Below are 22,383 nucleotides of genomic sequence, written 5' to 3' on the forward strand. Positions count from 1 at the left end.
TATAAGATTAAATTTTTTTTTTTTTTTTTGCATATTGGCCTATAGCAACACAATTTAATGGCCATTGGCCCCTGCCCATACTAAACTCTGCCTCCATCGCTGGTTCTAGCTAGATTTTTTTTTTTTTTTTTGCAGCATTCCTTTTTCTCCTCCGATGATCCCAATTGTTAGTGGGAAAGATCCCTCCTCTTCTATTTGTTTCTTGTAGTTTTTTTCATCTCATCTTTCTTTCTATGAACTTTAAAAAAAAAATAAAAAAAAAAATAAAAAAAAACATATAAATCTTCAATTTTGCATCTTAAAGGTTTGAATTTGAGACACATATATGCATGCCTTGGATCAATGTCATTTAATATCGATTTTTTTTTCGTCATTTGGATGTCCAATTACTTTGGACTGGACTTCCTTTTTCTTTTTTCTGTTGTCAAAGACAGTTTGTAAGCTACCAAATGGAAGTAGACTTTGCTTATTTCCTAAAATTTAAGTAAGGTCATCAAATTTTGACATGAATTACGAATTTAACACGAATCTCAAAAATTAACAGATAGAATTGAGAGATCTGACCCGTTTAATTAAATTGGCCAAACTATTGCTATGTAGTTTTACACAATGTTTCGACACAACCCAAATTCGACACATGACATTTGGGGCTAACAATTTTTTACATAACCCACAAACTAATATGAATCCAATAAAAAAATTAAGTAGTTAGAGCAGACTTATATAGTCTTATACCCATGTTTCGACACGATCCGAACCCAATACTCAAACATGAATTGCCACCTATTACAGTTATAAGGGTTCCACGTACATGGCTTAATACATTTGTGTATATAAGTTTTTGGGCACCCTCCCCTTGCAAGCCAGTTTTCAAATGTGAGTTTTATCCAAAGTTTATATAACCACCCTTATCTTTCAGATGCACACCATCTCTAGTTAAAGCAAGATTTAATCCTTCTTATTAGTTTGATATTTTTAAGTTTGGTTAATTCCTCCTAATGAGGTTGTATTTGCATTTTCAGTTGCTTCATATATATATATATATATATATATATATATGGATGTTGAGAATAAGGTTGTATATTGAATCACACTGTATAATGTACAGAAGGGGCCTATATATAGGCTAATAATACAGACCTAGTAGAATAAGGAAAGGTAAACCTAATAGACTTAGAATACCAAAGAAAGTAAATAACAATAACATAATATTATTAACAGCCCCACACAAGCTCAAGGTGGAGTGCAAGAGACCAACTTGAGGTTGGACACAAGATCACGAAAACACCCTGGAGGATGTGACTTTGTAAAAATGTCTGCGAGCTGATCACAGGACGTGATAGAATGAAGCTTTAGTGAGCCCTGAAGAAGATGATGACGAACAAAATGACAATCAATCTCAATATGTTTTGTTCGTTCATGAAAAACATCATTATGAGCAATCTGAATAGCACTCTTATTGTCATAGTAAATAGGAGTAGCAGAAGAAAGAGAGACACTCGTATCCTGTAACAGCCATCGCAACCAAAGAAGCTCCGTAGTAGTGTTAGCTAGAGCACGATATTCTGCCTCGGTGCTAGATCGAGCAACAACAGTCTGTTTCTTACTTCGCCAAGAGATAAGCGAGGCGCCAAGTAGGAAACAGTAACCAGTGGTAGAGCGACGATCTGTCGGATCACCCGCCCAATCAGCATTAGTATAAGCATGCAGCTGTAGAGGAGACTGAGACGAGAAACAAAACCCATGAAATAATGTCCCCTTCAGGTACTGAAGAATGCGGAGGACAGCTGAGAAATGAGTGGAGCGAGGAGCAGCCATAAATTGACTCACTTGATGGATAGCATAGGAGATATCAGGTTGAGTGACAGTAAGGTAGACAAGACTGCCAACAAAATGCTGATATAATGTAAAATCATGAAGAGGCTCACCATCATGCGGAGTGAGACGAGTATTAAGCTCAGTCGATGTGTCAACAATCTTACTATCTGTGAGATTGGCCCGGGAAAGCTGATTAGATATACACTTGGCATGTATTAAATAATAACCATCAGAAGAAGAGGAGATCTAAAGACCAAGAAAATAAGTGAGAGGGCCCAAGATGTTTCATCTCATAAACAGGGCTGAATTATAAGAACTGATGGAGTAGCCAAGGCGAGAGATAGTGGCGCTAAACTTAGCAAACCATGCTCGAGGTGCTTGCTTAAGTCCATATAGAGCTCGACGAAGACGATAAACCTTGTTTGTAGGATGAGATAATGTGGCGCTAAACTTAGCAAACCATGCTCGAGGTGCTTGCTTAAGTCCATATAGAGCTCGACGAAGACGATAAACCTTGTTTGTAGGATGAGATAATGCAGGAGGTGGTTGCATATAGACTTCTTCACTTAAATCACCATTAAGAAAGTCATTTTTGACACCCATTTGACAAAGTGACCAACGTCGAAAGGCTGCAACAACCAACAAAGCACGCACAGAAGAGAGGCGAGCAACTGGAGCAAAAGTCTCCTCATAATCCACACCATATTCTTGAGTAAAACCTCTGGCCACAAGTCGAGCCTTGTACTTGTCAACAGTACCATCAGAACAAGTCTTGATTTTGTAAACCCACTTACACCCAACCACAAATTTTCCAAGAGGTAAGTCAACCAGATCACATGTATTGTTCTTGTGTAAAGCATCAAGTTCCTCTTTCATCACAGTTTGCCAAAGAGGGTTAGTGGAGGCCTCACGAAGGAGTGAGGCTCATGCAAGGTAGTTAAGGCATGAAAGCAATGAAAATCTTGTAAATGGGATGGAAGAGATCTTACTCGGGTGGATCGACGAAGTTCAGGTGCTGGAGTGCAGACGGGATCCTTGGATAGAGCAGAACCTAGGAGGCAGACGAAAAACTTAGGGACGCAGGCGAAGCGGCGTCGAGGGCATCAAAACCTGGTGACGCAGACGAAGCAGTGTTGAAGGCATCAGATGACTGCAGTTCGAGCGAGAGAGACTCTGGCAAGACATTGGTGGTGGGAGTAGGAGAAAGAGGAAACTCAAGAAGGGTAGTAAAGGGAGGGAAGGATGGCATGCTGAATTTTCTGACTTCGTGGAATAGTCAATGCTCCCAAAAAACTACATAATGGGAGATGCGAAGACGACGAGACACAAGATCATAACACCGATAGCCCTTTTGTTCCACTCCATGTCCAAGAAAACATTACAACTGAGAACGAGGCTCGAGTTTGGTGCGCTCATGAGGCTGGAGTAAAACAAAACAGGCAGAACCAAAGACACAGAGATGGTGATATGAAGGGATAGAGCCAAACAACCGCTCGTGAGGAGTGCAATTATCAAAAATAGGGGTAGACAACCTATTGATCGTGTAAACAGCCGTTAGAGTGGCTTCACCCCAAAACGGGTAGGAACAGATGTGGCAATGAGAAGAGCACTGACAGTGTCTAAAATGTGCCTAAGTTTACGTTCAGCTCGACTATTTTGTTGTGAGGTGCTTGGACACGTCAAGTGAGGAACAATGCCATAATGTTTGAGAATAGCTTGAAAATCATGTTAAGTATATTCTAAAGCATAATCAGAACGAAAAGCTTTGATGGGTTTTGAAAATTGGGTTTCAACCATCTTGGCAAAAGTACAATAAATGTCTAATAATTCAGAACGAGATTTCATTAAAAACACCCAAGTGTAAAGAGAGAAATCATCAACAAAAATAACAAAATAACGTGAATCACTCATACTAGCAACAGGAGAAGGTCCTCAAACATCAGAATGAATTAAATCAAATTAAGCAGTAGCATGAGACTCACTATTATTAAATGGCAAAGCCGGTTGTTTACCAAGTTGACATGAACTACAATTAAAAGAATTATTGGAAACTGAACCTAACAAACCCTTTGAAGCTAAAAGTTGAATGCGAGAGGCAGATATATGACCAAGACGCGAATGCCAAAGTGCAAGAGATGGTGATGACAAAGAGGCAGTAGCAGAGACGCCTATGGCGGGGAGATGTAAGGATGAGAGTTCGAACATACGCCCAATTCTACGCCTAGTCCCAATGGTTTGACTCGTATAAGGATCTTGTACATGAACACTAGAAAAGTCAAAAACAAGTCTATATCCAAGTTCATATAGTTGGCCAACAGAGAGAAGATTAAAGGACAATTCAGGCACATGAAAAACTTCAAGAACAGAAAGAGAAGGTGTATTGATAGTGCCTATATTTTCAACAGTCATAATGGAGCCATCAGCTGTACGAATCAATGAAGAATGAGGTGAAGGTATAGATATGGTAGAGGAAGTAGGGTGAGGTGTCATGTGATTGCAACAAGCAGAGTCAAAGAGCTAAGGGGAAGAGGTACCTGGCAAAACTAAGAGGACAGAGGAAGATGCATTACCAGAACGAGATAGGACGACCTGGTTGACTATTGTCTCGAAGTCAGTTGCAAATAAGGTGACACTGAATCCTGATGCGTGGCCAGAGGGAGCAACTGAAGAGGGAGCAGCTGGAGATGACCCACTCTTAGTATGAGCAACTGCTGCTATGGGTGCAGTAGATCTTCCCTTACGCCAACACTTGTCAATCGTGTGCCCTCAACGTCGACAATAGCGAAAGTAATTGTTATTGCGAGATTTAGGAAGGAATCGAGGAGAACCTAACATGTCATAATGCTCTCGCTGGAATGACGAGGAGCCAGAGGATGGTGCTGCCAACACTATATGACTAGGCTAAGACTGCATAGTTTGCGATCTAGTCTCGGTATGGACAAGTTCGAAGATGGAAGTGTCCAAGGTGGGAAGAGGAGAACGATGTAATAGTTGCACACGAATAAGCTCAAAATCATCACGCAAGGCCATCAAAAATTGGTGAAGGCGATGTTGATCTCTACAGGTAACATACATCTCAGCATCAGTGGGATCCTTCCAAATAGGATCAAAAACATCAATTTGGTTCCACAAAAATTACATGCGAACAAGAAAATCATTTATACTCTGATCAAATTCCTACCTCAGATGGAAAAGCTCAAACAGAAGCTGATACTCGTGAGCACCATCTACAGAAGAATAACGAGAAGCAAGCATATCCCAAGCACCTTTTGCTTCAGCAAAGCTGCCAAAGAGGGCATAAATAGATGGGATAGAGGTATTATGGAACCATGTAAGAATTTGATGATGCTTGTTATCCCAATCAATAAGACGAGTGGCGAAAGCCTCATCTGACTCAGAAGCTCCTTTAACTGGCTTTTTGACCTCCCTAGTCACATAAAGCCAAAGCTTGCGGCCTTTAAGAAAGCTAAGCATAGATTGGGACCACACCATATAGTTTGTGACATCCAATACACTTTGAACATGATTAAGAATCTCGTTTTGTGCCATCTAGAAGGCTCAAAAGGAAAAAAAAAAAAGAAAAAAAAAGCAAACTACAAATATAAAATCAAGACAAAAAAAAAAGAAAAAAAAGTAATGAAGCACCAGATCAACTTTGGAAGTCAACAAAAAGTCAATGGTCAACTCTGGCAGAAGCCAACGATCAATGGTCAAAGTCAACAATGACGTGGCATAATTGACGTGGTAGGGATTGACGTGGCACTGATGATGTGGTACTTTGGCTGATGTGGCACTAATGACGCGGCACTTAGGGCTGACGTGGCACGGATAACGTGGTGCTTAATGCTGATGTGGCACGGATGACATGGAACTTAGGGCTGACATGGCAGGTTGGAGCGACTGGTGCGTGTGGAACACGCACAATTGGATGAGGCGGCAAGTGGCACCTGAATCTCACGCGCAGAACTGTGAGTGGCGCATGAGGGCACGTAGCTGGTTGGAATTGGATTCTGGTTGCAGTTCTGGAGTCGCCTGGAGTAGATCTATCAATCAGTGCGCTGAGAGAAGCAATCGGACCACCATGGTGGCCGGTGGCGGAATTACCGAAACTTTGGACGGCGCGTGTGGGAGCGTGAGAACTCCGATGGGACTGCGTGTGGCTACTCTGTGACAGTTATCTTCCGAGCTTTTAAGCGGCATAGTGATCCATTGAAAACTTCAAGGAGAAGATAGAGAACTGTGAGGGACAGAGGGAAGGATTTGCCGGATAACACTGGTGGCGCCAAAAAAAAAAAAAAAATTATATGCGGAAAAAATTTGAAGTGATTCAGAACCTGTGCTCTGATACCATGTTGAGAATAAGGTTGTATATTGAATCACATTGTATAATGTACAGAAGGAGCCTACATATAGGCTAATAATACAGACTTATTAGAATAAGGAAAGGTAAACCTAGTAGACTTAAAATACCAAAGAAAGCAAATAACAATAACATAATATTATTAACAATGGGAAATGCTAGGTGTTCTTTTAGTGTTCTCTTGGTGTCCTCCCAATTGTGATGTGGCTTTTAAAATCACACACACACACACATATATATATATATATATATATATATATATGCAATCAAACAGTTGTATGTGTGAGAAGACATTGGTTTATGTACATTATGATGATGTTCAATTAAATGGTTGAATGTATGAACTACTTGTTTTAATTTAAATAAATAAATTTGTTTACTAGATATGAAATAAAGTCACTTAGGACTAGAACTTTTGATGCTATAGGTCAGATTTCAAAGTTCTAAGTGAATGGCTTTGCAGTTAATTTGGAACTTCCCTAAAATTCATTATAAAGCTCAGTTTTACCTAGTGACTAGGCAATGTGGGACTTAATACCCATGACTATCTTTATAAACCACCTACTCTATATGGATTTCTTCTCATATTTCCAATATGGGACTGAGGTGTTACAAACTCCTCTTAAATTCCTGACGTCCTCGTCAGGGCCACATCATGCAATGCTCCAGTACCATATGACCTGGTGTTACTAGGTGGCTCTGATACCACTTGTAACGACCTAGGGAAAAGCGCTAGCCACATTTGCGCTATTACTCTAAAAGGACTAGTCAATTTGGAGCTTTCCTAAAATTCATTATAAAGCCCAGTTTCACCTAGTGATTAAGCAATATAAGACTTAACACCCATGACTATCTTATAAACCACCTAGTCTATGTGGAAATCTTCTCATCTTCCTAATATGGGACCGGGGTGTTATAGGCTTGACGCTAGTTAAAAGGAAGAGAAGAATAATTTAATCATGTCTAGTTAAAGTAACATAATTGATTTGATGCTTATAATTTTGAGTGATTATGTAACGATACATGAAAAGTATTAGCCACATTTGCACTATCACTCCAAAATAACTAATTTCACCTACTAAGGAATATCAATCAGAGTTTGATCAATCGATCGACTTTTGATCAAAATATCGATCAAATCGTTCTATTCTAGGTTCGATCGAATAACGCCTAGTTTTCGATAGATCAAAACACGCTGATAGATGTTCTCCACATTTGAAAACATTCCGAAGCCCTTACTTTCTTCAACACTCTCACCATGCTTTACAAACCAACCCAATACCACTCTATAACATCATATCCCAACTCCATAAATACTGAGGTTCCTCTTTCACACAACCTTAATAGCATCAATAACAAACACAACCACAATATGCTCTATAAATTCTGATGCAACCATCACTCACCATTAACCTTACGTCAACATCATCAAAACAAGAACCTACCATCACCAACAACTACAAAAACTCAAAAGCTTACAACAATATCATCAAAATGACCAAAACGTACTTTTGACAACTTAAAAATGAAGTTTTTGCCAAAAAGTATTTTTTGGCTTAAAAGTTTTATTTCTCAAACACAATCTAAATGCTTTAAGAGTATGTTTGAGATTGCGTTTGAGAAATAAAATTTTAAAGTAAAAAAAAGGCTTTTTGACAAAAGCTAAATGAAGCTTTTGCCAAAAGTGTGTTTTTACCATTTTTTTTTTGAGCTTTTTGAACCCTTAAAAGCGCTTTCAATTTTTTTACTAAACATATACTTTTTTTTTTTTTTTTTTCAAATGCACTTTTTGAGTATTAAATGCATTTTTAGACTCTTCAAACGCACACCCAAACAGACTCTAAGTCTCGTAGGGAGGTTTGTGTTAGAATATGCTACTTCTCCGCCAATGTCAATAGCCTAAGAAAATGATGCTTTTTTTTCCAAATTAGGATCCTCCAATCTAGTGTTTAGATTAATAATTTAACATATATTATTGGATAAAAATACATATAATAATCATATGCTCTAAGAACAGATGTCACATATTTTGTTAATCTCATTAAAAATGCATGTGGCAATAATATCCGTTAAAGACAAATGCCGGCTTACAACAATATCATCAAAAAACAAACTCTTAAACCAAGGCTACTTTTTTTTCCCCTTCAATTTCAAACCAACCCTTTAGTATAATATTCCGACTCTCTATAGATGGCCTCTTGTAGGGCTCTGCAACAGCACATAATCCAACGGCTAAAACTACGTCTAAAATACATCATCAATCTTGCTCTTTGACCCTAAACCATCCAAAAGAAGTTATCTTATTCCCAAGCCCATTAGCCCATCATGTGAACCCCACTAACGGCACAAATCAAACGGCCCATAATTTCTTACCGTTGTAGCTCACGGTCCCACTGTCCCCGCCGTTAAAATTCAAAACAAATCAAAGCCTAACGGCTACTCTACCTCGAACTTGTTTTCAAGAACTCGGCGACCTGTCCAAACCCTCTGTCCGCCTTTTCAATCAAAACCCAAAATTCTCTCTTCAATCAATACCCATTAATCTCTCCCTTCATTCAGAAGAAAACCCAGAAATCTTCTTGCTTTTTAATAGTCTGATATGGATTCAACACCGCATTCTCATCGATCTGAGCCCAGGTCTCGAATAAAATCGGCCTCCCGTCTCGGAAGAATCGGAGATCTCAATGTAGAAAGTGAAGAGTCTCCCCATCTTTCTCTTGATCTCGTGCCTTCGCCAACACCCAAGAAGACCCCATCGCCGTCCAAATTGTCTATAAAAACTCCAAATTCTCTTCCCCTTCACGAGCTCTTGCTTCTTTCAGGCTCTCCGCGACGAAAATCCAGGACTCGTCTCGCGGATCGGCTCGACATGGGTGAGGAGCCGGTGGATCCAGCTGGTTCTCGCCGGCGGCAGTGCAAAAGTAGGATAACTCAAATGGGTCTACTGGGTTGTGCCTCGCCGAGGAATGCTCGGAGGTCCAGGAGGCGATCGGAGCTTGAGATTCGAGAAGAGAAGGAATTGGGCTTGATGGAGGAGATTGGAAAGCTAAGGAAAAGGAGGCACAGTGGGCGGTCGAAGAAGGAGAAGCTGAGTTTAGTCCCTTCTATGCCTTCCTCAACTTCATCTCCAAGTAAGTCTGGAAATCTGTTTTCTGTATTCTATCAATTTTTCTTTTGTCTTTCTTTCTTTTGGATTTTGGTGACTGATTTGTGCTTGTTTTTTATTGGTGGTTTGTGCAATTAGAAACCGAAGATGAAGATGGAGGCAATCTTGATCGAATCGGGCTGCTGATAACTGATTTGATTATGTGGAGAGATGTTGCCAAGTCAAGCCTTTGGTTCGGCTTTGGAACTCTCTGTATCTTGTCTTCTTGCTTTACTAGAGGAATTAACTTCAGGTGTGTATGTCTCCTCTCTTTTCCTTTACTTCTGTCTCTGTTTCGCTGTCTCTCTCTCTCTCTCTCTCTCCAATTTAACAGAACTATCAAGAATATCATAATTGCAGCATTTTCTCGGCGATATCTCAAGTGGGACTTTTGCTTTTGGGTGCATCATTCTTCTCGAATTCAATCAGTCAAAGGTTACACCAAGTTCTTCATCATGTTATGTTCCAATGTAATTTCTCCATTTTCTAAGTTATATAGGATGTAATGAAATTGCAGAAATAATGTCGAAAAGAGGCATGATCTTAAGCTTAAAGAAGATGACATTTTTCGTCTTGCTAAAGTGATACTTCCGGCTACAAATCTTGCTATTTCAAAGACAAGAGAGCTCTTCTCAGGAGAGCCATCCATGACCCTCAAAGTAACAATTTTAGAATCTTTTTTTCACATTTGACTCCATGTTGTCTGAGATTGCTTGACTCAAATCAGCCCACAATTTTCTGGTCACAGGTAGCTCCATTCCTAGTTTTAGGAGCTGAGTATGGGCACCTTATAACACTATGGAGGCTCTGCGCAATTGGTATGCTCACTCTAATACTCATGGGTATCTTCCAATTATTGCTTGAGAAATGATATTTAGTAAACTGCTATAGAAATACCATATGATTAGGATAAGGTGACAGTGAAAATCAACTATTTTTTTTTTTTTTTTCTTTTTATGAGTCTTTATTGATCAAAATGCTGATTGTCACACTACTACGTCATCTCACTTATAAGGTAGTTGTATAATGGTCTAATAAATAGCATTATTTTTACTGGTTTAATATGATTGTCATGATTAACATTTTGTTGGTTTTTGTGCATATACGAGCATATTTTTTTTAAAAATAAAAAAAAAAAAAAAAAAAAATTGGGTCTTATTTGGTTTTTGATATGAGATATCATTCGGTTATTGTTTGGCTGAGCAGGATTTTTGATCAGCTTCACTATCCCAAAACTATATTCCTGCTACTCCATTCAGATAAACCAAAAAGGTATTCCAAAAACAATAAAGTTATATGCGTTAGGTCTGTCATGCCCATGTTTCACTAAAGCCAAGTGGCTTTTGGCTATGCAGTTGTGTACTTGAAATGGTGGGTGTTGGAAACATGGGGTGCTTGCTCTCACAAGAAGATTGTGGCTGCATCAGCTGTCACAGCCTTTTGGAATCTGTCTACTCTAAAAACCCGTATTTTCACAGGTAATTTGCAGACAATTTTGTTAAGCTTCTGCTTTTAGATTTCAATGTTCACACCTTATGAGATATCTAAATTAGTTCCAATCATTTTATGCAAGTTCAAAACAAAAAGATCATAGAGGTATCTCACGCTGGTATAAATTGTTACAGATACAAATAAACACCTAAGAAAATCTCCAAGTTAGGTCTCAACATGCGGGACCTGAAGTTGAAGCTTATGGGTTTAGTTAGATTCACAACCATGCAATTGCACCATCTATATATATCTTCATTATCCACCTTGTAGCTCTTGTCGCTATGCCTTGATGTGGGATTTAACCAGTTACATCCAATGTGGAATTTAGATACTTACATTGATATGTATATATCAATCCATCACATGCTTAATGTTCTTTTTAAGTCTAATGCTCACAACCAACAATAAGAGTCGCCATCACATGTATTCGTCTTTTTCTTATGATTGGGTGTTTGTTTTGTGTACTAGAGTTGCGCCTTTCTGCGCTTTTAATGAAATTGATTTACATATCAAAAAAGAGTTGCCACTACTCTTTCATGGATGTCATGTCATCTATACACACACAACATTCATGCTCCAATTGCAAAAGAGACTGTCATCATCATCATCATCATCAATCCACCTTATTATATAAGCACACTATCATCTAGCTTGCCGCTCTTGTCTTTACTACTTGATGTAGATGTAATTAGTTATCCATAGCAGGCTTAACGCTGGATCTACATTGAATCCAATGCTCACAACCGACCATAGGATTCACCACCACTCTATTATGGATGTCATCTATGCATGTACAATATCTCCCCACTCCGATTGCAAAAGAGACCATCATCATCCACCTTGAAATGAATAACCATCATCCTCCACCTTCTCGCTCTTGTTACTACTACTTTTTCATATGGGATTTAAACACTTATGCTCACACATGCTCCCTTTCACTTGTTGGAGTAGGGATGGTAGTGGAGCACTATCATCCACTTTAAAATGGATCATCATCATTCACTTTTGCCGCATACCGCCATCTATCAATTTACCGTGCACTTAACACTCATTCTATTGAATCCAATGCCTACAACCAACATAGGAGTTACCACATCTCTATTGTAAATGTCATATATGCAAACGCATCATCCACCTTGAAAAGGATCAAAATCATTTACCTTGTTGCACATCATCATAAGTTCCTATACATTTTGGGAGATAAAAACCCAAAATATTATATCAACTACTTGTTCCTGTGATCCCATATGAGATTTAACCACTGATTCTTGTACGCCAATATAAATAGCCTATAGATCCTTCAATTTGTGAGTGTTGATATGTTTTTTCTTACCATTACTCCAATACTTGTTGGCTAATTGTGAAATATGTGATTTTTGCCTATAGATGCGCATATGTCTAAATGACTTGCACACATGCTAGTGGATTGCTATATTCTTATGTTAGTTTTAATCTCCTTTGCAGCATTTATATCTCTGGTTATACTCCGATACTGCCGACAGCACCTAGCACCGAAATTGGAAGAAGGTGAAGACGAAGAAGGAGAACAAGGGCAGCTACAACAGCAGGCATTGGTTGTGGTTTGCCCAAAATAGTAGTTCCATTCATCTAACACCAATGTGTTTGTATGTTCATTACTACATATAGACAGATGGGGCATTGTCTAATAGTCAGCTATATACTTGATGCTGAACCATAAAAAGTGGCTCATCTATGTTCAACATGTATAATAAAAGGCTTGAATTTCTTATCTTCTAATTCATTCTTATTGGGATTCACTATCACGGGATAATATTCTAGAATCTTACTTTTTAATTTGGCCAATTTAATATCTGAGTTTATAAATATTTTAAATCTCCCTTTATAACGGACGGCCACCGGCTATTTCGGGTGACTCACAGGAGACCTACACCTCTAAATCTTTTTTTTTTTTTTGTTAATTTAAGTTTTAATTTTTTTTTTTTTAATGGGAATAATATAAGTCTTTTCATGTAACTTATTTGAAAAAAAAATTTTTGGTTAATCTATTAAATTGGTAGGAGAATATGGCGGCTATTTCGGGTGACTCACAGGAGACCTACACCTCTAAATCCTTTTTTTAAAAAAAAAAATTTAAGTTTTAAAAATTTTTTTAATGGGAATAATATAAGTCTTTTCATGTAACTTATTTGAAAAAAAAAAAAAAGAAATTGGTTAATCTATTAAATTTGTAGGAGAATATGAAAAAAAATATATATATATATATATACAAAAGCAAATTATTGACACAAAATTGTTATGTATAGCTCATATATTACATTGATCAAAAAAAAAAACCTCTTATAACATTACAAATTTCGAAAAAAGATAGATAATTTTGAAAAAATTAATTGTTTTTTTTTTTTTTTTTCATTTTCAGGTTGTAGTTGAGTCAAGTATTGAATTTTCGGACATGAGATCGAACTTGAGTCGAATTAGGATCATCTCCATTTCATTTAAACTGGAGAATATCCAGTTAGTTATAATAGATGAGTATTTTTGTCTCCTAAAAAAGTGAAAAGACAAAAATATTCCTCTAGTATAACTAACTTGATATTATTCAGTTCATTTGACCTGTAGAAAATCCTGTCAAGTATTGAATTTTCGGACATGGGATCGAACTCGAGCCGTGTTTTAAACCCCCCTTCAAACTTGACTTATGAGGACCCTTGGAGCTCGAACTTGAGCCCCTTTCATGATGCTTTGTTGTGGCAATTGAAGTGGATGCGATGTCTTGTGTGGCGGCAAACATAGTTTATGATTGTTGTAAAGCAAAGCTTTAGGATCAGGCCAGTAAAGGCCGAATTTTTTTTAGTTTTGATCTTAATTAATCTATCGGTAAACATCATGAAGTTTGGTTGCAGGCTGATCATATCCACATTTTAATTTCTCAGTTGAAAAAGAAAACCCAAAGGAGGGGCGAAAATTCTAAAATAGACCGTAACTAATAAAAAAAAAAATACTCATATGTCACCACACTGATTGCAACATTTGTGTTTAGCTCTGATGCAAACGACATGTGGTCAGTACCTACTTGGGTCCTGGTGGGATCTCAATCAGGTCCCAGCGAGGTCCCAGTTGAATTCTGGCGGAGTCTGACCAAGTCCTAGTAGTGTCACAGTCGGGTCCCATCAGTATCTCATTTAGTCCTGACCGAGTTCAGGCATTTTCTTAACTGGGTCCTAGCGGCGTCCCGTTTGGGTCTCAGTAGGCCCCAACCGGGTCCCAATGGTGTCCTGACTGAGTTCCAACAGTTCCTGATCAAGTCCTGGAGGTATCCTAACCAGGTCTCGGCTACTCCCGACAAGGTGCTGATCAGGTCTCAATAATGTCCCGGCAACTTACTAGCTAGCTCTGTTAATTTGAGAATGAAATGTTCAAACTTGAAAAATAGTTTACGCTTGAAAAAATTGAAACCATTTTTCAAAAATTAAAGAGACTTTTTCGGTCAAACTGAAAATATTTTCCGTTAACTATTATTTTTCGTCGCATGAAATACCTTAAAATACATAAAACATTTTTCAAAAATTATTTTACACCGAAACAAAATGAGTTGAGTCTTAGAATTTAGGGTTAATAACTTTTTTGGTACATGAGTTTTAACGTTTTTATTTTTTTCCCCTAAGTTTTAAAACATAACAAATCTAGTACCTCACATATGGGAAAAGAAGGAATCATTACCTCCGTTAGTTCCTGTCGGTCCCAATAAACAGAAGTCCATGTCATCAACGTTTATATTGCGACACGTGTCCTAAAAATGAAAAATAATTAAAAATAATAATACAAAATAATAAAATAATAAAAAAAATTAAACCTAAAAAAATAAAAAGAAAATTAAAAAATGATCTCATCCAAAAAAAAATTGAGGAACAGGGAAAAAAAAAAAAATCCAACACATTGTATAATCTCATCCTCTCCTTTTTTATTTTTCATTTAGTTTAATAACCAAATAGAGAGCGAAATCTCTTTAATCTCTACAGAAAACCTTAATTTTTGCAACGAGATGAAAAATGCTCGCAAGCAGAGAAAGAATGGCAAACAAACAAGTTTCAGGTGTTGGCGTCAAAGCACGCGAACATCAGGTTCATGGAACAACGGTGCTTGGTGCTCGAACAAAAGATCGCATCACAGAGCTTCAAGATCTCGGCCCTAAAGTCCAAAAAAAATAATTGAAGGGATGGCCAGAAAGTCACCCCTAATCGATCATTTGCTTTCTTCCTTCACTTCGATTAAGGATTGCTACTCGAAGGGCTCTTGTCCAGGTCTAATGCCTTCTTAGATGAAGACAAAGAGCTGGTGCTCTAACCTGATGTCGGAATAGCAGCTGTGAATGGAATGAGGGAATTGTCCAAAACGTTAATTTGCCTTGATTACCCTAGTTAAGATATCCCCCGCAAGGAAGAGAATAGGTAATAGGCTGCAGAGATGATACTTTTGCACTTTCGGATCAATGATGAGCTTTTTCTCTTTCTCCTACTATTGAAGCACATTAGCATTCGCAAACGATCTGTGGCATCTATTTTCTCTCTATGCCATGACATGAAACAGAACTCTTGTAACTAGTTCAATGAGGGACAGACACTGTAGATTGCAAAGATGGGTTGCGTCGGGACAGCGATGAGTTGCTGGGTTGCAAATTGGTTTTAGGCGTGGAAGAGGGGGACCTCAATTTTTTATTTTTTTTTTAGGTTTAATTTATTTTATTATTTTTTATTTTTAAGACAAGTGGCGTATTATGGGAGTGACACGTGGACTTCCGTTAATGGGGGACTAACGGAGGTAGTGATTCCGTCTTTTCCCATATGTACAGTACTATATTTTTCATGTTTTAAAACCTATGGAAGAAAAAATAAAAACTTTAAAACCTAGGTATTAAAATAGTTATTAACCCTAGAAATTTATGAAAAGCATTATATCTAAACGACGTCGTGTCTTGGGGTTAGTTCAACTTAGATAGAAAACGTGGAAACGAAACAGACTATGGGTGCGTTTGGGAGTGCGTTTTTAAAAAAATAATCTGCGATTTTAAACCAAATCGCAACTTTAGGATGTTTGGGATTGCGATTTTAAAAACGCAAATTTTAAAATCGCAAAAAAATCTGCGATTTTCATAAGCTGATTAGAAGGTGCTTATTTGAAAAAGTGCGAATTTAAAACAAAATCACGATTTCTATTAAAAAGATATTTGGAGCAATAGTTACTTTTTTTAGAACGTGAATAAAAAAAATACCAAGAATACCCACCTAAAATATATTAAAACCCTTCTTTTCTCTTTTTTTTTTTCTTCATCCTCTCTGTCTTGTTCATCCTCATTGGTAATTTGGTCATGAAACCGTAATTATATGCTAATATTATCCAAACACTCAATTGATAAAAAAAGTAATTTTTAGTATGTTTTACCAAACGCCTGTGCGATTTTTAAAAACTCAATTTTTAAAATCGCACTTATTAAAATCGCACTCCCAAACGGCCCTATACCTGCCAACCAACTAGACATTATCGTCAATTTGAACACATTATCCCCTTCAGCTCGCTCGCTCACTCACTCACAGTTCGGATTTTCTCAGCAAAATCTTTGGAGAGAGAGCACAACGAAAATGTCAATTTCCTTATCTTCACTCACCTCGTCCTTCTCTTCCCTCTCGTTTTCCTCCCAAATTTCCCACAAACCAAACAGCCTTTCTTTCCCTCAGCCAAAGACGTTCTCGCTCTCGCGCGTGACCACAACCGCCCCTTCCCTGGTCGCCCTCGCCTCCGCCGCTCCCCCGGCTGAGCTGGAGACGACGAACCTCAAGAAGTACGTGAAATCAAGGCTTCCCGGTGGCTTCGCCGCCCAAACAATCATCGGCACTGGCCGCCGGAAATGTGCCATCGCTCGCGTTGTCCTCCAAGAAGGCACCGGCAAAGTTATCATCAACTACCGCGATGCCAAGGTCCCCACTTTATCTATGTATATTTGTATGTATGTATATGTGTGTGTATGTTGATTGATTGTTAATCAGGTTTTTCTTTTGAGATTTCAGTCTAGGTTTCGTACAGTATTTTCAATTTCGTTGACTGAAATCAAAGAGTTTTTCAAGGTGAAATTTGTGTTGCTGAAGGGTTTTTGGAAATGGGAGGAAATGCAGTAAAATGGCTTCATTGTAGTTAATTGTTTGATTTTTAGGTGTTATTTGTGCAATCTACGTGATATTGTGGTTCTTTTTCTTGCAATTTGACTCGTTTTAATGGCTTAATATAATATAAGCACGCTCTTAATGTAATGGGTTACATGTTTATATGCTTTACCCAGCTAATTGGCTAGATTATTTGTTTGGTAATTGTTCTCCGAATTAATGAGTGATGTTATGTGGTAGTCTGTCAAAATATATGGATAACATGAGGGGGCTGATAAGAAAATTGATAAGCTTGACATGGTAGGAGTTTGCGAACAAATGAATTACTTAATCTCAAGTTTAGAGAAAATGATTTAGTGGAAGTAGTATAATGAGGAACAGCATTGGGCACCTCGCTTTTTTCTTGTTGGATGGTTATTTCAATGCGAAATGGTAGCTATTATATTTTTTTGCCATTAAGTTATATTGCTAAGTTACTGATCAGTATACTACCATTTTCAATCATTTTGGACTGTCTTGGGTTATACCTAGACGTGTAGTCCAATTGTATGCTTGTTGGACTGCCGGCAGTACGCGGAGTGCTGCTATGTGAAAGATGGTGTCTACGTGCCTTTTATGATGTTTATGGAAGGAAAAGAATGACAACATTTCTGAGAACCGTGAGAGGACATTGAAGTAGATTAAGTCCTTATTTTTCAAATCTTTATATCTTTGGATAACCACTTATGTTTCTTCTTTGACAATTAGTTATATTGACTTCATTGTTCTTTTTGCTCCTTCTAGCTAGATGTTTTTTCTTATATACTTTATGTGTTCCTGGAAAAACCTTACGCTTTTAATGAGGTTAAGTGAAGTTTCCAAACAAAAAAAAGAAAGAAAGAAAAGCGTACTACCTCTTTCAATTTGTATCTGATCACCCTTCAAGTGATTGCCTAAACTTTATGTCTCTGTTATCAGGAACTACCATCTTTGGTTGATATTTGCTTCAGGGCATGATCTTTTTTGATGATATAACTGTGGTTTTGAATTGATGGTAGTTAGTTGGAAACATAACCCTGAAACAAATTGTAGAATGTGGCATACTGAATGTGAAAGTTTAGATATATCTGATCTATAGCTGGTAAAAAGATTCGATAAATCTGTGAACCCCCAATCATGAATGAGATGCTATTTCTACCATATATGCATTTGGATCCATTATCGAGCATTCTTCTCTTTTTTGTCATTTTATTATTATTATTATTTTAAGTAATTTTTCCCAAGGGGAGAGAGAAGGGAAGATTCAAGGTAGTGACCTCCATTTCATGAGGCATGGTTTCTAGTCGATGGAGCTACCCATTGGGGTTATGTCATTTGTAATCATATCCATGAAATATTTACTTAATTGCTGTAGGTCTTCTGAAATTACACATAATCTGAGGAAGGCCTTTAACCCCTATAGGACATGTACTCTCAGTTTGCTTTTTGGAGAAGGCTCTTGCATGATGTATTTGTTTGTGAATTGCAATAGCTATTCTCTTTTCCAGGTAGTTTTATTGGGTTTTTTAACATGTTCCTGGTGATTGTGCATAACGCTGTGCAGGAATATCTTCAAGGCAATCCATTGTGGCTTCAGTATGTCAAAGTCCCATTGGTAAGTTTGGGATACGAAAGTAGTTATGATGTGTTTGTCAAAGCTCATGGGGGTGGCCTCTCTGGTCAAGCCCAGGCAATCTCCCTCGGCATTGCTCGTGCACTGCTACGGGTGAGTGAGGACCACAGGAGGCCTCTGAGAAAGGAAGGGCTTCTGACCAGGGACTCCAGAATTGTTGAGAGGAAGAAAGTTGGTCTCAAGAAAGCTCGCAAAGCCCCACAGTTCTCCAAACGTTGAGGTTGGGCTTAGTAGATGTAACCATTTGTCAATAGTTTTTTTTGCCATTTGTTTGTTGAGCATCTTGGACATCACAATTTGCATTATCAAAATATCTTGGCTTTTGTTGTTTGTACTTCTATAGAAAACTCCCTGCTTTAAGAGGCTTAGATATCATTGAACTGGGGGTTTTTCAGGTAAGATGCTTGTTACATGCTTCGGATTCCAGCTATAGACATCAACAAAGCTTTAGAAGATTGTGATGTAATTGGTTCTGTACAAGTTATTAGTCATTATATTGAATTTCAAACGTGTTACCGTTGCTTTTAGTCGTTTGAATGGGACTGCTGTGGCCCTTTATTTTGTGGTTGCCATCTTGGCTTGGTTGGTGTGTTGAAGTCAAATTGATCCAGGGAAGCGTGTAAGAGAAAGAAGAAACTCGACTAAGTCTTGGTTCGTTTAATATATGAGTCGATTGTGGACACAAAAATATTTTGGGTATTAAATGAGACATTCATATAAATTCGGCTAGTTAACTTGTTCTTATATATTAGTAATTCAATAACAAGTATATTATAAGCTACTTGAAGTGTAAGTATTAATATACTAACTAGTTAGTTAATATATACTAACTATAGTTAACTAAATAGTTAATATACTATTAACTAGTTATAACATATTTAACTATATGCTAAATAATTAATATGTTAGTGTAATTTTCTGAATAATTATAATAATAAAAAGAAATGTATTTATTCACATTAGTTACTTTTGTTAAACATTCGATTTTAAATTGTTTATGAAGGAACGTTCAAGATATTCTTGGAACGTTCGGTGAAACTCTATCCCCGAACGTTCGACTATGGACCTCCGAACATTTGATGAAAACCCTAGAATCGTTAGTAAAATAGGATACCGAACGTTTGATGAACCTGAAAAGTAAATTTAACTTATTAGCCACTTCATTAAACATTATCTATCCACCCACTCCTATAGAAAGTCACATCTCACAACCCTTCAGGCTCCATTTATTTCCATGCATTTCACTCACACCAAATCTAGTGAAAGAATGAGATTTTAGAGAGATAAAGAGGTTTTTGGTGTTAATCCATCTTCATTAAGGTAAAACGTTAAGTCATACTTGTTTTGTATATTGCTTATACTCTATCCATATGACTTACCATGACTTTTACAATTCTTAAATATGACAAATATGCATTTATAATTATTCCTTTTAAAAGACCATGATTTTTTCAAAGGGTGATGAACTTACTCTTGTTTTTCAATATTTATCGCGTTGATATGATTTACATGTTTTTAATAAGTTAGAAGTTTTAGTTAAGGATGATATGTGTTAGGTAAGAGTTTGAGTTTTTCGTGCATTATGGTGCCCATCAAATGTTTCATGGCATTGGATCGAATGTTCAACTATCATAAACCAAACATTCAATGTCAAGGCTGGATGTTCAACAGAGCCTAGAAATGGATAATTATGATTTTTGATGGTGGTTTAGCGTTACATGCATGAAGTATGATTCTCGAAGTACTGTGTATATTGTTAGACTATGTTTCATAGTAGTGGGAGTTCAAGATGTCGGAATCTTAGGATAAACGGACAAGGTAACTAAATACTTACAACTGCTTTAAATAAAAACATGCAATATGTCAACGGACTGAGCATATATTTTCAATATGTTCTGAGCCTATTACTTTTATAAGAAAAATAAATGTTTAACTAAATAGATAATAATTGCATTGTATGGTATGATACATCGGTACGTGCAGTATAATAACCATGGGTTTACTATATGAGCATAACCCTATCGTCAAAATATGTTTATTGTTTACGTTTAACTTTGGATCCAATAGTTGTTTGTAACCGGCGCAACCATGTTTGAGTGGTGGTTACTATAAAAGGACGTCATAAACAACGTAAGCCACTCGAAGTCGAATTCGGTCTGACTGCTAGTGAGCGGACGGTACGCATACAATATTTGGAGCACTAGTACTGTATTACAGGTTTTTCGGGACAACGACAACCTTATCATGGAGGGGTTAAGGACTTGGGTAGACCATATGGAGGATAGTTATGATTTACTACATATATATTTATGAGTTAATTAACCTTTTGGTACCTGGATTTCAACGACTTTATTTTTTGTCACTTAGGTTTTATTTTGTATCATAAATGATATGTGTCTTATGGGTAAATACGGAGATCGTATCTTTATTTATATTTCATCCATAAAACTAACGAATTGCCACGTCAAACCAAATCAAAACATGCCACATGTCCTATATTCCAAAAAATAATAATAATAATTAAAAAAACTAAAACTTAAAATAAATAAATAAATTGAGGGGTGGCCACCCCCATTGGCTGTCCACCCACTCCTCCTCGACTTCTTGCAACAAACAAGAAATAAACATGTAGCTCTATTGTTTTCTCAAGATCTCATCTGGACCCAATAAAGAAAAACTTCTTCTTGGCCATTGGGTTTTTGTTTTTTTTTTTTTTTCTTTTTTTAATTGAAAAGCTCGACAGATCTGAAGCAAAAGCTCGAACGCAGTAACAGAGACATTGTGAGAGACGAGACAGAGAAGTAACAGCTTTAAAGATGTTTTCAAATGGAAGAAGAAGAATGTTGGATCAGGGATCAGCTATACTAAGCCCAACAAAACAATCATATGGCCCATAATACATGCTTGGTTATTTACACTTGCTTACCGAACTTAAGTTTAGTAATTTTATATCCACCCAAGTTCGGTATGCAACACTCGGTTCAAAGGCTCGGTAAACTGAGTCTAGCATGTACTCCAAAAGGTTTTCCTCGGGAGGCTTTATTTGCTTACGTGGCATTCTCCTATTATTCATCAATACAATATATGACATGTGGATCCTCGCTAGGACCATTATGCCAGATAAGCAACTGCTACCTGATGCCTATAAAAGGAAGTCTCATTTTAGTTTTTGGTAACTTCTTTTTCCTTAATCGGATATTCTCAATTCTCTTCATCACTTTTATAATCTTTAAAGTTTATATATTCTCTCAAACACAGTGACTAATTTAGGCATCGGAGCTATTCCCCGCCGGCAGCTTTGATCATTTTCTTACTATTTTGTAGTTAGGTGATTCTTCGGATATCACAACATTCACAGGGTTTATGTTACGTCATCATTCGGAAAACTGTGTTTAAATAGTTTGGCGTCGTCTGTGGGAACTCAATTTTTATCGGTTCTTACTAATTTCAAAATTCTGATATGGTGAATACATCTCCACACCCTGTTCCGAATGTTCAAACTGATATTCCCAGAACATCTCATGATCCAAACACTCAAACAGTTCTAATGGAAGGTTTTATGAGGCGCATTGTTGAATCAATTGAAGCTATGAAGAAACAAAATGAAGATATTGTTTCTAGGTTACTACCTAGAAAAGATCTAGTACATGAAGAGAGGTATGAAGAAATATTTAGAGAGTCACAACCACCAATCCGACAACAATCAATTCGACAAGGTGATGAAAGTTCAGTACATGGAAGTCATAATATTGTCCGAACAAAAGAAAATTCTCACCGAGAAAGG

General features: G+C 37.3%; 2 protein-coding genes across 4 annotated transcripts; both read left to right on the top strand.

Moving 5' to 3' along the window:
* Positions 1–8,632: 8,632 nt before the first annotated feature.
* On the top strand, positions 8,633–12,585 carry LOC132181297 (reticulon-like protein B17). 2 transcript variants are annotated; one of them, XM_059594454.1, is made up of 8 exons: positions 8,633–9,309; positions 9,423–9,576; positions 9,684–9,758; positions 9,841–9,982; positions 10,072–10,141; positions 10,530–10,595; positions 10,679–10,801; positions 12,279–12,583. In XM_059594454.1, exons 1-8 carry the CDS (start codon positions 8,778–8,780, stop codon positions 12,407–12,409), a joined length of 1,293 nt encoding a protein of 430 aa, XP_059450437.1. In that variant the 5' UTR covers positions 8,633–8,777; the 3' UTR covers positions 12,410–12,583. The 2 variants fall into 2 exon arrangements, with proteins under 2 accessions (XP_059450437.1, XP_059450438.1); XM_059594455.1 differs by lacking the exon at positions 10,530–10,595 and having other exon boundaries at positions 12,279–12,585.
* A 3,771-nt stretch (positions 12,586–16,356) lies between these two features.
* Positions 16,357–19,167, top strand: LOC132183135 (small ribosomal subunit protein uS9c). 2 transcript variants are annotated; one of them, XM_059596531.1, is made up of 3 exons: positions 16,357–16,765; positions 18,531–18,819; positions 18,995–19,167. In XM_059596531.1, exons 1-2 carry the CDS (start codon positions 16,430–16,432, stop codon positions 18,816–18,818), a joined length of 624 nt encoding a protein of 207 aa, XP_059452514.1. In that variant the 5' UTR covers positions 16,357–16,429; the 3' UTR covers position 18,819; positions 18,995–19,167. The 2 variants fall into 2 exon arrangements, with proteins under 2 accessions (XP_059452514.1, XP_059452513.1); XM_059596530.1 differs by having other exon boundaries at positions 18,531–19,167.
* The last annotated feature ends 3,216 nt before the right edge of the window (positions 19,168–22,383 follow it).

The sequence above is a fragment of the Corylus avellana genome, chromosome ca5, assembly GCF_901000735.1.
Source record: "Corylus avellana chromosome ca5, CavTom2PMs-1.0".
Classification (NCBI taxonomy): Eukaryota; Viridiplantae; Streptophyta; class Magnoliopsida; order Fagales; family Betulaceae; genus Corylus; species Corylus avellana.

Coding starts and splice junctions, on each gene's coding strand:
- LOC132183135 (XM_059596530.1), top strand. CDS start 16,430: ATGTCAATTTCCTTATCTTCACTCACCTCGTCCTTCTCTTCCCTCTCG. Junction 16,766..18,530: donor TCAACTACCGCGATGCCAAG/GTCCCCACTTTA, acceptor AACGCTGTGCAG/GAATATCTTCAAGGCAATCC.
- LOC132181297 (XM_059594454.1), top strand. CDS start 8,778: ATGGATTCAACACCGCATTCTCATCGATCTGAGCCCAGGTCTCGAATA. Junction 9,759..9,840: donor TCGAATTCAATCAGTCAAAG/GTTACACCAAGT, acceptor ATGAAATTGCAG/AAATAATGTCGAAAAGAGGC. Junction 10,596..10,678: donor CATTCAGATAAACCAAAAAG/GTATTCCAAAAA, acceptor TTGGCTATGCAG/TTGTGTACTTGAAATGGTGG.